At 38.4% G+C, this 16,780-nt stretch overlaps 1 protein-coding gene across 1 annotated transcript; it reads right to left on the reverse strand.

The window, feature by feature from the left end:
- Nucleotides 1–809: 809 nt before the first annotated feature.
- LOC127439182 (mucolipin-3-like) lies at nt 810–15,000 on the reverse strand. Its single transcript, XM_051695315.1, has 7 exons — nt 14,914–15,000; nt 14,696–14,806; nt 14,058–14,264; nt 12,924–13,078; nt 9,355–9,489; nt 9,119–9,269; nt 810–2,211 (listed from the first exon to the last, which is right to left on the reverse strand). The coding sequence occupies exons 2-5, from the start codon at nt 14,789–14,791 to the stop codon at nt 9,393–9,395; spliced, it is 555 nt and encodes a 184-aa protein (XP_051551275.1). The 5' UTR covers nt 14,792–14,806; nt 14,914–15,000; the 3' UTR covers nt 810–2,211; nt 9,119–9,269; nt 9,355–9,392.
- Nucleotides 15,001–16,780: the final 1,780 nt, after the last annotated feature.

The following is a 16,780-nucleotide window of genomic DNA, read 5'->3' on the forward strand; positions in this document are numbered from 1 at the left end:
ACCACTGACTACCGCTCACTGGATGTTTTTTGTTTTGGCACCTATGATTCGGAGTAAATTCTAGAGACTGTTATGCGTGAAAATCCCAGGAGATCAGCAGTTACAGAAATACTCACACCAACCCATCTGGCACCAACAATCATGCGACGGTCTAAATCACTGAGATAAAAATTTTTCCCCATTCTGATGGTTAATGTGAACATTAACCGAAGCTTCTGACCCATATCTGCATGATTTTATGCACTGCACTGCTGCCACACAACTGGCTGATTAGATAATCGCATGAATAAGTAGGTGTACATGTGCACCTAATAAAGTGTTCAGTGAGTGTATAAGAGGGAACAATAGGGCTAAAGACACACCTTAAGAAAAATGGTCACAAAGTGTATCAAGATTGAAAAAATATATGTTTATATTGAGTACTGATGGAGCAAAATAATTTGTGTGAAAATAAATAATAATAATGGAAGTTTTTGATAAAAAAACTTTACCCCACATTTTGTGTAAATATAGGAACAATAGTTATAGGGCAAAATTTGTCAACTTATGCAAATACTTTTGAGACAGCAAGATGTAACAAATTAAGAAAATGCTTATTCAAAATAACCACTTCAGAAAAGGGTGTGTGGCGTTTCCTGTTAATTTAGTAAATAGACCAAATTACCTCAGAATCATACTTTAGACATTGCACGCAATGATCAGGAAAATGTTGCAGTGTATAGTGACAAACAGGTGTTAAAGGGATATTTCACCCAAAAATGAAAATTATCTCATCATTTACTCACCCTCATGCTATCCCAGATGTGTTTGGCTTACTTTCTTGGAAGGCTTCAAAAGACATTGATTAAAACACTGGAGTCATATGGATTACTTTTATGCTGTCTTTGTGATATTTGGACCTTCAGAGTTCTGGCCATCATTTACTTACATTCTATGGACCTACAGAGCTGAAATATTCTTCCACAAATCCTCATTTGTGTTCTGCTGAAGAGAAAAAGTCACATCTCAGATGGCATGAGGGTGAGAAAATGATCAGAGGATTTTAATTTTGGGGTAAACTATCCCTTTAAGGAAAGTACTGTGGTAGTTTGTTGTTGCTCTGTAGTGTTTTGGGAGAAAAGAATATCAAATGTGCCTTTTTATTCTGCCATAAAAAAATTTCATTCCCTCATAAAAGATGTTAAGTACAACAAATGAATGATTTAATGAACAAGGTAAATTACAGAACTTGTGCCTGGTTCGTGATTGTGCCTGGATGCGATTTCACTTCTTATAGAAAGAAGAAGTGAAGCCATGGTCATAAACCATCTTCTTCTGAATTAGGTACTTTTTTTTTTTAGATGGTTAAGAAAGTACCTTCTGCAAACCTGACTGTTTTTAATAAAGCAAAAAATATTACCAGGTTTCTAGATAGCACTTTAATAATACATTAGATATTCACTGATTCAGTACACACTGGTAATATGATATCTAATATTAATTTGATTACAAATGCCACCTTAGCAAACAACGTCCTATTTCTTAAAAAAAAAAAAAAAAAAAAAAAAAAAGAGGAAAAAATACAAAAAGGGCCTCTTTTAGTTACAAATACAAATAAAAATTTTTTATTGTTCATTCACTCACCCAAGGGTTTTCTCCAAATGAGCAATTGCTTACAAAAAAGTCACGTATGAACTTGTCTGCCTTTTCCTGTTTATTGCTAGATGGTGGAATGAATAGGCATAATGAGCTCACAAAAAAATTACCACCCCTTCTCTAATGTAAAACATGTTCTCAAGAGAGACAATCCCTGATGACTGACAAATAAATATAATAATAAAATATATTTCCTCCAGTTTACAACATTTAACAGGGATAATTTTACAGACTGCACATTAAGGTGCATTATAATTTCATGTGCTTGAAATTTAACACACAAACACTTCTCTTTTTTTGGCCCTAACTGCATTGTAGTGCACTTTGCCAGATATACAAGCTCTGCCATTTCACACTCAGATGATACTGAGCGTAATCTTTTGGCATATTCATTAAGCTCATATTTCTGTGTTGAAGATGAACCATGTACATGGAGCAGTAAACATGCTCAAAGTCCCACAATCTCTCCTTTGGTCAAACTGCAATGAGTTTTGCATTACGGTTCGCAGTAGATTGAACACTGAATGTGTAATTGGTGGTCAGCCGATTAGAATGACAGTGTCATCTTTGGGAACTCTGCAAAGAGATAAAGCACAAATTAGGTAAATTACACTGTGAGTTGCTGTTTACATTTATTTGTATGTGGAGGACCCCCTGTATGAAAAACTCCTGCCTGTCCAACTTAATCTAAATGCATCATAATCTTGGAGATCCCAAGGGCTGTATTACCAAAACTTCCTATCTTAAGTTAAGATCTGAAAACTTCATGCTGGGATTTTGAAATTCACATGGTTAGTAAACAGATAAGATGGGATTTTAGGATGTTTCACTTACTGTACGTACACAAACGGAGATAATAATGAAAGCCATGGGCAGGGTAGAGCTCCATGAACTGCTTGAAACTAAGTACTGTATATATCACAGAGACTATTTAGCAGAGATGGGCCACTTCTGTTAAAATGAATGGGAGAAATTGGAATGCCCAACGCTCAACGGATATGGTAAAGAAGTCCCACCCTAAAAGGTAAAAGAGCCAATCACATTTAAGATACAGACTTCGCCTGCCTATTAACTCGAGAACGGGCATACGCATTAGCTATACAAGTCAGTAAAATTTAGTTTTTTAGCGTGATCTGAGGTAAAGAAGCACAATTTATGATACCACTGCTGTCAGATATTACTGCTGATTGAAATATGTTCTTAGATCATAATCTTGACCAACTGTATTGGAGATTTTGGTCTTTCCACATTCAAGTAGATAGGAGTTGCACTTGTATGCTGCTTGTTTACATAGAAAATGGCTGCCCGGAAGCATTCCAAAGATGGCCGCAAAGTGACCTGACTTGCTAAAAAGAACTTCTGCAAACTTGTATTGATTTATACTGGCGGCCAAAAGTTTGGAATAATGTACAGATTTTGCTCTTTCGGAAGGAAATTTGTACTTTAATTCACCAAAGGAGCATTCAACTGATCACAAAGTATAGTCAGGACATTACTGATGTAAAAAAACAGCACCATCACTATTTGAAAAAAGTCATTTTTAATCAAATCTAGACAGGCCCCATTTCCAGCAGCCATCACTCCAACACCTTATCCTTGAGTAATCATGCTAAATTGCTAATTTGGTACTAAAAAATCACTTGCCATTATATCAAACACAGCTGAAAGCTATTTGGTTTGTTAAATGAAGCTTAACATTGTCTTTGTGTTTGTTTTTGAGTTGCAACATTATGCAATAGACTGGCATGTCTTAAGGTCAATATTAGGTCAAAAATGGCAAAAAAGAAACAGCTTTCTCTAGAAACTCATCAGTCAATCATTGTTTTGAGGAATGAAGGCTATACAATGCTTGAAATTGCCAAAAACCTGAAGATTTCATACAAAGGTGTACACTACAGTCTTCAAAGACAAAAGACAACTGGTGCTAACAAGGACAGAAAGAGATGTGGAAGGCCAGATGTACAACTAAACAAGAGGATAAGTACATCAGAGTCTCTAGTTTGAGAAATAGACACCTCACATGTCCTCAGCTGACAGCTTCATTAAATTCTACCTGCTCAACACCAGTTTCATGTACAACAGTAAAGAGAAGACTCAGGGGTGCAGGTCTTATGGGAAGAATCGCAAAGAAAAAGCCACTTTTGAAACAGAAAAACAAAAAGAAAAGGTTAGAGTGGGCAAAGAAACAGACATTAGACAACAGATAATTGGAAAAGAGTGTTATGGATCTTAACCCCATTGAGCATTTGTGGGATCAGCTAGACTGTAAGTTGTGTGAGAAGGGCCCGACAAGACAGCCACATCTATGGCAAGTGCTACAGGAAGTGTGGGGTGAAATGTCACCTGAGTATCTGGACAAACTGACAGCTAGAATGCCAAGGATCTGCAAAGCTGTCATTGCTGCACGTGGAGGATTTTTTGATGAGAACTCTTTGTAGTAGTTTAAATTCTAAACATTTCTTTTTTTTTTTTTTTTTTTTAAATTGTAATAGTAATTTTTCATGTTATTAATGTCCTGACTATACATTGTGATCAGCTGAATGCCACTTTGGTGAATAAAAGTACCAATTTCTTTCCATAAGAGCAAAATAAGCGCAATCTCCCATTAAACATTTTTGCATCAATCCAACTGCGTTTATCTTTTTTTGTGGCGTGAATGATAGTGTGTTGCGTCAGTAGCCTCAGTGACACAAGTTTTGGTCCCCCATGGAAACCAGGGAGTAATTATGTTCACCTAAGCAATGACGAGCACAATTCGGAAGTTGTAATTCCCTCCAAGATGACATTTTTATTTCACTGACGATAAGGTTTGGGTTGGGGTTTGGGTTAGGGGTGAGTGAGTAAATTTGTAATTTAACGCCATGCCAGCTTCCATGGCTATTTTAATGGCGAAAAACAAGTTAAAATACATTTCTGGGTACAATATTAAAAACCTATGTAAGGTTTTTCAAATGTATTTTTGATAAAAAATGTAAAACTGATTCAGGGTTGATTTTGTTAAAAATCTCTTTAAAAGTGTTTGCTGTGTAAAATAATTTCCTAAAAGAAATAAATCCAGCACAATCGAATAAAATATGCTTCAGAGACAGTGGACTTTGGCATGAGGTGCATTATGGTGGATCTTCATCTGATATTAAAAACTTATGTGTGAGTCTGGAATATCCTATTCTGCAACGGGTGTAAATGATCTGGTCCCAGTGATTGCTCAAGTAAAATATCTGTCTTTTTCCCACTACAGGGTTGATTTCATGAAGTTTGTTTTTTGTGCATTGATCCCATTCAGTTTGTCATTTGTTGATGGTGTAGGAGATTATGGTTGGTTTGAGGTCTGGAGGTGGTATGGAGCATTTTTTAAGATCTGTCGAGAGTGCTTCTTCAGCAGAGTCTGCAGTTAATTTCCTGGGATTCCACAATGGCCAGGTACCCAACAAAAGTATACAGTATAATACAATTCTGAGTCTCCAGAGCTGACATCTTTACAAGAGCTGGATGCTCATTTTTGGGTGATGCAAGAGTTTGAAGACTTGATTTTGAATCGGTTATTATTAATAAATGCATCTGTTGTGTGGTCTTAATATAATCCAGAGCTAAGATGATAGCATTGGCCTCTGCTGTAAAAATGTAGCTTTGACTGGGGATCCTTATTCCACTTTTTTGCCGATTGATCGCAAAAGCAGCCGACACATGATCTCCAGAGTGTGTGATGGAAAAATCTCGGACACTGAGATTTGGCATTTAATGTGTTGAATTTGAGGTCCACTGTTCTGACCCTTCATTTTTCGAATGAGATTCCAGACCTTTTTCACTGGAGTATTTGATGTTAAACTAGATACAAATTGTCTCCAACTTTGTTTCTTTGCCTCATACTCTATGTGCTTTAACTCTATTTATTTTGACTTCAGTGAGGTTTTCGGTTGATGGACTTCTGAAGAATCTTCTTTTAGCTTTCTTTCGCTCTTTTATAGCCTTTCTGCAGTTGTCATTAAACCATGGCAGCCGTTTGCATTTTGTATTTGCTAGTGTTTGTGGGATGGTATCATTAGCTAAGGAAATTAAAATTCGGGTAAATATTGCATTGGATCCGTATCACTCTCAGCAACTGCATCGAACCTTTAATAAAATAAAGTTTGGAAATCATACCAGTTGGCTTTTTTAAGTTGCCATCTCTGTACATTTGATGAATGTCTCTTCTTCCATTAAAGGTCAAAATTAGTGGAAAATGGTCACTTCCACAGAGGTCATTCCACACTTTCCTTGAAAGGTCTAGTAGTAACTTAGGCTGGCAAATAGTTAGGTCAGTTGCAGAATAGGTACCATGTCCAGGGTGTAAATAAGTTTGAGACACATCATTTAAAAGGCAAAGGGCAAGGTTGTTGATAAAGTCCTCAATTCTTTCGCCTTTTGTGTTACACTGATTACTAACCCACAAGGTATTGTGGCTGTTAAAATCCCCCATGAGTATGAAGGGGGGAGGAAGCTATTCCACAAGGTTGTCTAGATCTTGATGCTTAAAAGTCATATCCAGTGGACTGTATATAGAGCAAATAGTTATATTCTTCTGGAGGGTTAGATGTACTGCTGTTACTTGTAGGTTACTATTTAGTGTGATGCAACTGTGCATCACATCATTTCTAATTAAAATAGCTGTTCCCCCAGAGGCACGTCTATTGTTTGGACCAAAATAATTAAAAATTATAATGTTTTTAAAAGAGAGGGTAGAGTCAGTGGACAATTGAGTTTCTTGTAAACAAAAGGCAAGTGGGTTGATAGTTGTAGCTAATCGCTGCAATTCTGCAAAGTTAGCTCTGAGCCCACGGCAGTTCCACTGGACAATAGTGTGATCCATAATTATGTTGGGAGAATAGGGACTTTTCCTCTATTTCTGCCTTTTGGTGAGCGGCTCCTACTGCGATGACCAGTCTCTTTCATTTTGACATCTTTAATTGCTTTCGACCTTGCACCTTTATCTTGTGATACTTTTACTTGTGAACATCCACCTTTTTTAGAGTTCTTGTTAATAATTTGATTTTCTGTATGCAAGTTTTGTTTGGGTTGGGTAGAGGTTGATGCAGTTTCACTCTGATTTACTGCTCTTTTTTTTTTTTATCTTGGAAGAGGTGTTTCTTTACTGATGGTTTGTGGTTTATCCTAATGCAACCAGGTCAGGCCTGTCTGAGAATCCATTTTACGAAAAGTTTTTTTGACCACAGAAGCGAAAGTTTTAAGTGATAAAGGGAATCACAGAGACCAATTTACATGCTTCTGTATAGCTGATTTTCTTTGTGCATCTGATTTTCTGGATTTCTTTCTCTTTAATCCACATCGAGCATTTTTTCGATGTAGCCCTATGCTCTCCTGTACAACTGCAGCATTTGGATGGCTTCTGGCAGCTTCTTTGACATGACCCTCCTCATCACAATTACCACAGATATGCTTATTCCTGCAGCTGTTGAATCTATGTCCATACTTTTGACAGTTAAAACATCTCAGTGAGTTGGGTATAAAAAGATCCACTGGAACACTGATATGCAGTAGCGATTTGCTTAGTTTTGTTGAAAAACTGTATACACGAAGGGGATTTGAATCAGGAATCAATCACGTCCAAAGCGACATCAGATCAAAATGTCATCATTCTGAGATGCTATTCTTCTCACCACAATTGTTCAGAGCAGTTATCTGAATTACCGTAGACTTTGTCAGTTCAAACCATTCTGGCCATTCTCTGTTGACCCCTCTCATCAACAAGGCATTTCCGTCCACAGAACTGTCGCTCACTGGACGCACTGTTGTGCGTGAAAATCCCAGGAGATCAGCAGTTCCAGAAATACTCAAACCAGCACCAACAATAATCCATGCAATTATCTAATCAGCCAATCATGTGACAGCAGTGCATAAAATCATGCAGATATGGGTCAGGAGCTTCAGTTAATGTTCACATCAACCATCAGAATTGGACTGTGGCATGATTGTTGGTGCCAGACGGGTTGGTTTGACTATTTCTGTAATTACTGATCTCCTGGTATTTTCATGCACAACAGTGTCTAGAATTTACTCAGAATGGTGCCAAAAACAAAAAACATCCAGTGAGCGGCAGTTCTGTGGACGAAATGCCTTGTTGATGAGAGAGATCAACAGAAAATGGCCAGACTGGTTCGAACTGACAAAGTCTATGGTAACTCAGATAACCACTCTGTACAATTGTGGTGAGAAGAATAGAATCTCAGAATGCTATACTGAGAAGCGGGTTGGCGCTGTTTTGGTGGCGCAAGGGAGACCTACACAATATTAGGCAGGTGGTTTTAATGTTGTGGCTGATCAGTCCTAAGTCGGTTTTATAAGTTCACTCCCAACCTAGGTCAAGAAGGTAACTTGTCCCAGCTGTCATCTGATTTTTATGATATCATTCTTAATTATTCTTTTTTTTTATCTACTAAACCAAATGTTCCATGTAATTATGTATTTTCACAATTAAGTTGAATAATGACATACATAAATAATGATAGACAAATCATTAAAACAGAATCCCAGTCAAATCGATTCATCTGAAAGAAAAAACTTCTATGAATTACACACCAAACTGGCCTATTAATAAATCCATATTTAGACACCCATGTTAGGGGGGTTAGGGTTCCCCCACCTCCAAAATCCCAATTTAACCCATGGCTACCACCACAAAGCTGGGACTCATGTCGTACCTGGGTTTGGGTAAATGGTTATTAAAATATTTATTACTGTTGGCTGTATTACCTCATTACAACAACTCTTTAAAACTCACTTTTGGTGCCACTCTGTGGACATTTCACTCAGAAACTGGAGCTCACATGCCCATATGCTGTGCAACACTTCCAGCTTCGGCCACTGGGGGCACTGGTTTGAATTTTGGTAAGCACAGACTGATGTCAGCTGAAGAACTTTCCACTACTGTTGCCCAATTAACATTGAGATCAGTCTGATGTTTACTTTGCATTCAGGTAACCTTTGGTCTGCTTTGAAATAAAAGTCTAAAACACTTTTTAACTGGAATATGGCGCATTACAAACATGCATTTATCATATTGGTGATAAAATCAATTTCGGTCTGAATACCTCAAGCAAAGGGAAGGCACCCACTCAGCGGTTAACCAACTGAGAAAACTCGGTTTTACTTTCAGCTCAAACTCATGGTGACAAAGATATCTACATAACATTTTGGTACATTAAGAGCAGGGTGAGACTGCCAAATGCTCAAGCAAAACCCAATTCAATCCCGATATAATGTCCATGATGAAATCCAATCACTGTAGTGTAAGACCATCACTAAGTGGGTGAGTGGCTTTAAACCTGATATTTATACAGAGCATCAAATAATAGATTGGTTTTGCCTTGAATATGATACTCCCATTGAGGAATACAGTCACAAAGCAAGCAAACAATAAGTGCTCCTTGTGGAGCTCAGTTTCACATCTGCCCAGCAGGATGTAACCCAAGACAGATAGGCCACGTACATACTACGAAGTCTCGGGAGTGACAACCACATTTAAATGCGGGAGTGAATCCCCTAAATCATCGTTCCATGTGTGTATGGATTACAGGACTGACTCCCACAATTGCGATGATTGACAAGGGTAGCCATTGCAACGCTGCAGCTTCTCGCACCTGTGAAACATAAATGCCACCAGTTTAACCTGTTCACTGTTTTTGAGAAAAGAGATTATCCACAAGAGATCTATTATCATCTTACAATGTTTAGTTAACTGCCGTTGACAGAATCACCATGTTTTAGTCACGCTCATCTAAGCGGCTGTTGTTAAACAGCATGCACACTCTGGACTGTAAATTACAGGATACCCCGAGACCACAGGGATGATGAGAGAATCTACAGTAAAGAGAGACAGACTGTAATATATGAATGAACATGTGATTTAAACCAGAAGAAGACGGGACACATCTCACACGTGCCATTAATTACATCATTAACAATTAGATGTTCAGTTCGGTTCCGTACACACTGCATTTAATTTTTTTAAGTGCGGTTGTCACTACCTGAATTTTTCAGGAGTTAATTAGTTTGTAGAATGCGGTTGTCACTCTCATATTTTACTGAACTGTGTGTATACAGAACAGGATTAAGCATTAAAAGGTGAACTGACAACCGAGTTTAGTTGCAGTGTTTACGTGACCATAGAGGCTTCACAATACGATATAACTCCGATATGACTAGATTTTGTCTAGAAGAAAGAAATGAAAACAGGATATTGGGGGACTTGTAGCAGGCATCCCAAGAGTGTTTTTTACCTTTCCATTTGTTTGTTTGAACTTTTTTTTCTTTTCTTTAAAATATTTGACTGTGGTCTTGCAATTAATACAAATTATAAAAAGGAAGGACTGTGAAACTATAAATTAAGGCTTCTTCGTTCTTCACTCAGAGCTAGAAAGAAAGCCGAAACAGTCGAGCAACAGTGTACAGTTTGCAAACATTTGGACACCTCCCACACCGCTGGTGCTGACATTTAAAGAAAATTTTAATTACAAGACATCTTGTCAACAGACTACATGCCTCATTATGTTAGCTTGACAACGGCAACATAAATTTTATTTGACAGAGCTGGTTTAGGTTTTTTCTAAAATCCCTAAACCAAGACCAAAATCATGAACTGTAACTCCTCCTAGAGCCTTCAAGCTATGTCCACCAAATTAGGCACAGACCTTCAGACTTTTCGGACTCGTTTATCTTTTCAAATGTATCAGAAATATGGTTTTCGCTCAGCGGACGATCAAATATCCGAAAAATCCCACAGACTAACATTGACAGATTTTTCAAACAGGCCAAGACTATTCAAACTCCAACTGTTAAAAATTAAAACAAAACAAAGTAACACATCTACCATGTTATAACTTTACATCCATCAAGTGCCGCGCGAACATCGCTATTAATCCAAGGTTTCTGGTTCGGGTAGATCCATATTGTTCTGGTCGGAACGATGTCCTCTGCGCACTTTCTGATTAAACAAGTTACGCTATCAGCGTAAAGCTCGATGTCATCATCAGAGGCGGACCGGAACATCTCCCAGTCCGCATGATCAAAACAGTCTTGTAGCATAGAGTATGATTGGTCCGACCAGCACTGAATCATTCTGAGGGTGGGTGCTTCCTGTTTCAGTTTCTGCCTGTAAGCAGGCAAAAGCAGAATGGAAAAGTGGTCTGATTTGCCAAATGGTGGGCGGGGGAGGGATTTGTAGCCGTCCCAGAAGGGAGCGTAGCAATGGTCCAAAACCCAGTCCCCTCGGGTGTTGAAACTGATGTGTTGGTGGTATTTTGGTGCGACTGATTTGAAACTGGCTTTATTAAAGTCCGCGGTCACAATGAACGTGGCCTCAGGGTGCGCGGTTTCCTGCTTGCTTATAATCCTGTACAGTCCCTTGAGTGCCCAGTCTGTGGCGGCTTGTGGCGGGACGTACACAGCAGTGATAATGACCGCTGTGAATTCCCTCGGTAGCCAGAATGGTCGACACAGAAGCATGAGAAATTCCAGATCAGGTGAGCAGAAAGACTTGATAGAATGTACGTTCCTCTGATCACACCAGGATTTGTTGATCATAAAACATACACCACTACCTCTGCTATTACCTGAGACGTCTTTCGCTCTGTCCGCTCAGCGCACGGAGAACCCCGCGGGATCTGGAATCTCAGCAGACATCCAAATGTCCGTAAGGCAGATAATGCAGCAGTCCCTCGTCTCTTGTTGGAAAGAGATCCGCGCTCTCAGCTCACAGAGCTTGTTATCCAGAGACTGAACATTTGCCAGTAGAATACTGGGTAGCGGGGGTCGATTTGCACGACGTCTTAGTCTGATGAGAACGCCGGCTCTGTTTCCCCTTTTCCTTTTGCGTTTTCGCGGCCAGGCAGCCCAGACAAAGGGCTCCGCTGGTGTGTTTGTAAACAGCGGGTCGGCATTGAGGAATTTGAAGTCTGGTTTACAGTGTGTAATTGCTGAACTAATGTCCAAAAGTGTTTGTCTGTCGTAGACAATAAGGCAGACAACATCCAATACAAAAAACATAAGAACTGTAAACAAAACAAACAAAACATTACAATATTGTGTCGGAGCTCGCAACACAGCAGCCATACTCGGCGCCACCTTGAGTCCATCCATTAGATAATGTGTAATAGATAATGTGTAATTTGTTTACATTCTGCATTCATGGCGCTAATGCTAACGAGTTATACGTGGCCATAATATGCCCCGTTATCCCTTCGTTACTGTATTTTATGATGAATTTTGTAAAAAGTCCACGGAAGATCATGAAAAAGGTTTTTATACTTGTTAAGAAATACACTGCAACCCTGCACTCAAATGTGTTCATGTTGACTGATCTCGACTGAGTTAAGTAATTTACTGGAAAAATATGTTGAAGTAGATGTTGAAGTACCAGGTCACACACACTGATTATGTTGACCAATGGCTGTAATAAGGTGTTTAACAGTCCAAACGATGTTTCCTGAAGTTTCAAGCTGGCAAGCTGTCTCAAGCCACCGCAACGAAATCCAAAACACCTTCTTTTTGGACATATTTTATTCTAAATGACGTTACAATGATTCTTTCTTTGATTTCACTAGACATATATTAAATAGAATAATGTAGGGAAGTGTTTAATGGATATGAAAAAAAAGAATTTTGTGTTGGCTTGTTCATTCACACTAGACTGTATTGTATCTAAAGTAGGTTTATTAAACAGTTGCTCTTGTTTGTATTTGTACAGATCTTTTCTAGCACTCCTAATTGCATACTTGCCATCTGCTGATCACAACAGTTTCAATGCTGAAGCACTTTTGTAAGTCCCTATAGAGCATCTACTAAATGCATTGAATATAAAATGTAAATATGACTATTTATGATGTATATCCAAATTAAATAGTTATACATACAAAAATTGCTGTGTATTGTTCTATCCTGTTTTTTTTAAATGGCAAGATGGTTTGGTAATTGTGGTTTGGTTCCCCATAAAACAACGGAACATAGCTTTTCTGCATCAACTATTAATTGCTGAGGCATAGAACAATAATGGCAACCGGGGGCACATCTTTTTTTCTCATCTAAACTCTTGCTTGTTTATCGCTTAAGTTCATGTAAAGCAAGGGGAAGCCTTCTTGTCTTTTTCCCCCCAGAGTGCATTTCTCTGTAATCAGCACTTTGCTGGGTGTGTCCGTCTTTTTCTCCCACCACTAACTCCATTTCTCATGCCACAGTGGGCTAACCTCAGCTGTGGAGGAAACACTGGAGCACTGCAGCTCACGACTGCGATTGTATACCTTTCACAGCAACACAGCATTACAGTGGGGTAAATGATCTCGGTTTTGCCACTCTCCATGCCGGCCACCTCCCGCACCTGAAGGGGTAAACCCTCCTTTGGCTCCATCAGGAACTGCTGGAGCTCAGTCATGGGGAAGCCTGTCTTTTGGTAACCCTGGCCAAAATAGAGAATTTGATATGAAGCGCTATGAGCAAATACTGCATGGCTTTATTCATTGCATTCTGCTCTATGTAGCACAGTACCAGAGGATTAGGTATCTATTCAGTAATTAAGAGAACAAAAAGTGCCACCTTCATCTCAAGGGCTAAAATTGGAATGAAATAAAAGCTTACTGCTTAATACGCAGTATATACTGTGAACCGCCATTTCACATTAAACAACATTTCATACAGTAGTATCTTACATTGTTGTTACATGAACTCACTACATTGCATGTTTAATGCGGCCTACAAGTGAAGTCGAATATATTGTAATTACAAGTTACGAGCACATGATCAAAGTAGTATTTACCATACTCGTTAATTCTAAAGCCCAAAGTATACTTAGGTGAGACGTGAACGCTAGTGCTCGAGCACTGAATGCGTGTGGCTCCTGAACGCGAGGCATGCGCCTGGATTTATTTGCACTAATTAGTGGGTCCACGAGGTGGCAACACTCACAACTAAGCCGTTACTGTCACGAAAAAGTGCTAGAAGAAGATGTATTTTGTCACACTGGAAATGGAAGGCCAATCAACGTAAGTCAAGCGTATTGCATTGTAGGATATAGTATCCGATGCCATGTGTACTGTTGTATACTTCGCATTACAGTAAATGTAGAAGCTATTCCATGCATACAGAAAATTTGCATACTGTGCACAGTATAAATACTATGTTGCGCAGAAACAGCAATCACGCAAAAATAAGTAAACCTTTTATTAGTATTGTTATTATCGTATTGGCAACCTTTATTGACAAGGAGAGTCCGAAGAGACAGACAATGATGGGAAGAAGAGGGTGGAATGGATTGGGAAATGTTCACCCATGTGAGCAACTCCATGTCTAAACACTAAGCCACGGCTCTGATAAAATGAAGAAACTCTTGACGCAACTCACAGTATCTACCTAAGTTTTTGGACAGGTAGCTGTGGTACCTTGATGGTCTCATAAGCATCTGTGATGAGGGCGATGAAGAGACTGAGCACCATGTAGATGAAGGGAGAGATGAATGAGTAGATGTACCTTCTGCTGAACAGCCACACTATTGTGTTCTTTTGCTCAAACTCCGCAAACGTCAAGAGCACGTCGTCCCCGTTGACTAGTGAGGAGAGGCATTTTGCCACATGACACAAACCTTCAAACTGACCAACAGGGAAATCAAGACAGTAAATGTGGAAGAGAGAACATGTTTAGTAAGTGTGTATGGGACTAGTATGAAATACCGGTATTTGACTGTAAATACAAATAACTACATCCCAAATATGACGTATTATTACACAGCTCTCTGGAATACTTGATACTGATCAGTCAATTATGTGAATCCCTCAAGCAGTAGCTTTGTAAAGCTGTCACAACAACAGCTCCAGTAAAACACTGGCCTTTTCTTGAAAAGTACTTTAGGTATATGTCAAAATACTGCCATCTAATGGTTAGGATGAGAAACTACAAATAATCTCACTTTGAAAATCCTCTACAAAAGGTTCCATTCCCAAACAAACAAAAATAACCCTTTTCCAATAAAATGTTTTTATTTTTTCAGGTTGATGAGATTTTTTGCACTTTCTGTTGGTACCTTCTCATGGTAGGGTCCCAGAACGATCCATCCACAGAAGGTGTAGCCCAGGTAGATCATTCCCGCACAGCAACAGAAACGTAAGGCTGCTCGCATAGTGAGGATAAGCACCTTTGATGTCATAAAAACATTTATTAGGGCCATAATACATAATTAATGTAATGCAATAATGTAATGGGGCAATGGTGGCTCAGCGGTTAAGGCTCTGGGTTACTGACCAGAAGGTCCACAAGCCCCAGCACTGCCAAGATGCCACTGTTGGGCCCTTGAGCAAGGCCCTTGACCCTATCTGCTCCAGGGGTGCCGTATCATGGCTGACCCTGTACTCTGACCCCAGCTTAGCTGGGATATGTGAAAACAAATAAATGTCACTGTATATATGCAAAAAATAATGTGTGACCAAAATAAAGGCTTCTATAAACACTGTTATATAACATCTTATCAATAAAACACACACACTTAACCTTGTCATAAAAACTAGAGCTGGCAAGACTATCCTATGCAATTTACATGCATATTCTTTGTAGATGCTTTTGTACCAACCAACTCAAATATTAAAAAAATGACTACACAATATATTTTATGCACAACTGTCACTACATAATGACGAGGTGGATTCTGCTAATTTATTTTTATTTTATTTATTTTTACTAACATTGTATTTTTGAAAGTATCCAAGATATTTGATGACCCCCACCCAGACCATTAATGTTGAAGTGCCCAAGAAGATACTGCACACATCATAGTTAGTCAGACTCTGTGGAAGGAGAAGCAACAGGCATAATTGAGTAAATAGTCATTGAACTTTAATAATAATAATAATAAAAAGTTGAATGGCCATGCCTTAAATCCTCTTGCATCATAGTCCAAAATCCAAAGATTAACAAGTCTGCGTTTCTGAAAGTTAATGTGTCATATTGACTGCTGACCAATCCATCCATGCATCTATCATTTTGGCAAAATAAACCTACTTTAGCCTGTATTTCCATTTTCAGTATTGATCCAATGATGGCCAAAACATCACTGATGATCACCAATATGTACCAGCCATTTAAGAATTCCCTTTGGTCATCGTCACACAATTTATGATTATAATTCTCAAGGCAGAATCTAGAAAACCGCTGCAAAGGGAGGAAATGTCATATGATTGGCAGGAAACACTGACAGGGTATAAAATTATCAGAACAGTATGACTTCACATTGAGTCACTGCATGGCAGCACATCATAAACAAAGTGCTGTAGATTTAAAATGCTCAACAATGTATGTGTAAAACCTGCATTCATAATATATATTTAAAAATAATTTGCGTATAATTGTGTTTAAAGAATAGTTCACCCAAAAATGAAAATTCTCTCATCATTTACTCACCCTCATGCCATCCCAGATGTGTGAGACTTTCTTTCTTCAGCAGAACACAAAGATTTTTAGAAGAATATTTCAACTCTGTATGTCCATATAATGCAAGTCAACGGTGGCCAAAAGTTTGAAGCTTTAACTTTGAAGCAAATAAAGGCATCATAAAAGTAATCAATACAACTCCAGTGGTTAAATCCATGTCTTTAGAAGCGATATGATAAGTGTGGGTGAGAAATAAATATTTATTGTAATAAGTAATAATATTTAAGTCCTTTTTTACTACAAATCTCCACTTTCACTTCTACATTCTTCTTCTTTAGTTTTTTGCCAATTCAAAATTCTCATGCATATCGCCACATACTGATGGGGCTGGTCAAAGGTGGAGATTTATAGTAAAAAAGTACTTACATTTTGTTCTGTTTCTCTCCCACACCTATCATATCGCTTCTGAAGATATAGATTTAACCACTGGAGTCGTATGGATTATTTTTATGCTGACTTTGTGCTTTTTGGAGCTTTAAAGTTTTTGTAACCATTAACTTGCATTGTATGGACCTACAGAGCTGAAATATTCTTCTAAAAATCTTAATTTGCATTCTGCAGTAAAAAAAATAAAATAATAAATGTCATACACACCTGAGATGGCTGAGGGTGTTAGTTTAGATGGAGTGTAGCATGTCACACCACAGTCAACTGTCAACTTCCCAAAAGTATTTAAATGGCAACT

The sequence above is a fragment of the Myxocyprinus asiaticus genome, chromosome 50 (assembly GCF_019703515.2).
Source record: "Myxocyprinus asiaticus isolate MX2 ecotype Aquarium Trade chromosome 50, UBuf_Myxa_2, whole genome shotgun sequence".
Taxonomy (NCBI): Eukaryota; Metazoa; Chordata; class Actinopteri; order Cypriniformes; family Catostomidae; genus Myxocyprinus; species Myxocyprinus asiaticus.

What these genes read in the sequence shown, in the direction of transcription:
- LOC127439182 (XM_051695315.1), bottom strand. Translation starts at nt 14,791, where the DNA reads ATGCGAGCAGCCTTACGTTTCTGTTGCTGTGCGGGAATGATCTACCTG. An exon ending in ATGCTTATGAGACCATCAAG is followed by an intron (nt 13,079 to 14,057) that starts GTACCACAGCTA and finishes TATTTTGGCCAG; the next exon opens with GGTTACCAAAAGACAGGCTT. An exon ending in ATGCTGTGTTGCTGTGAAAG is followed by an intron (nt 9,490 to 12,923) that starts GTATACAATCGC and finishes TCTTTACTGTAG; the next exon opens with ATTCTCTCATCATCCCTGTG.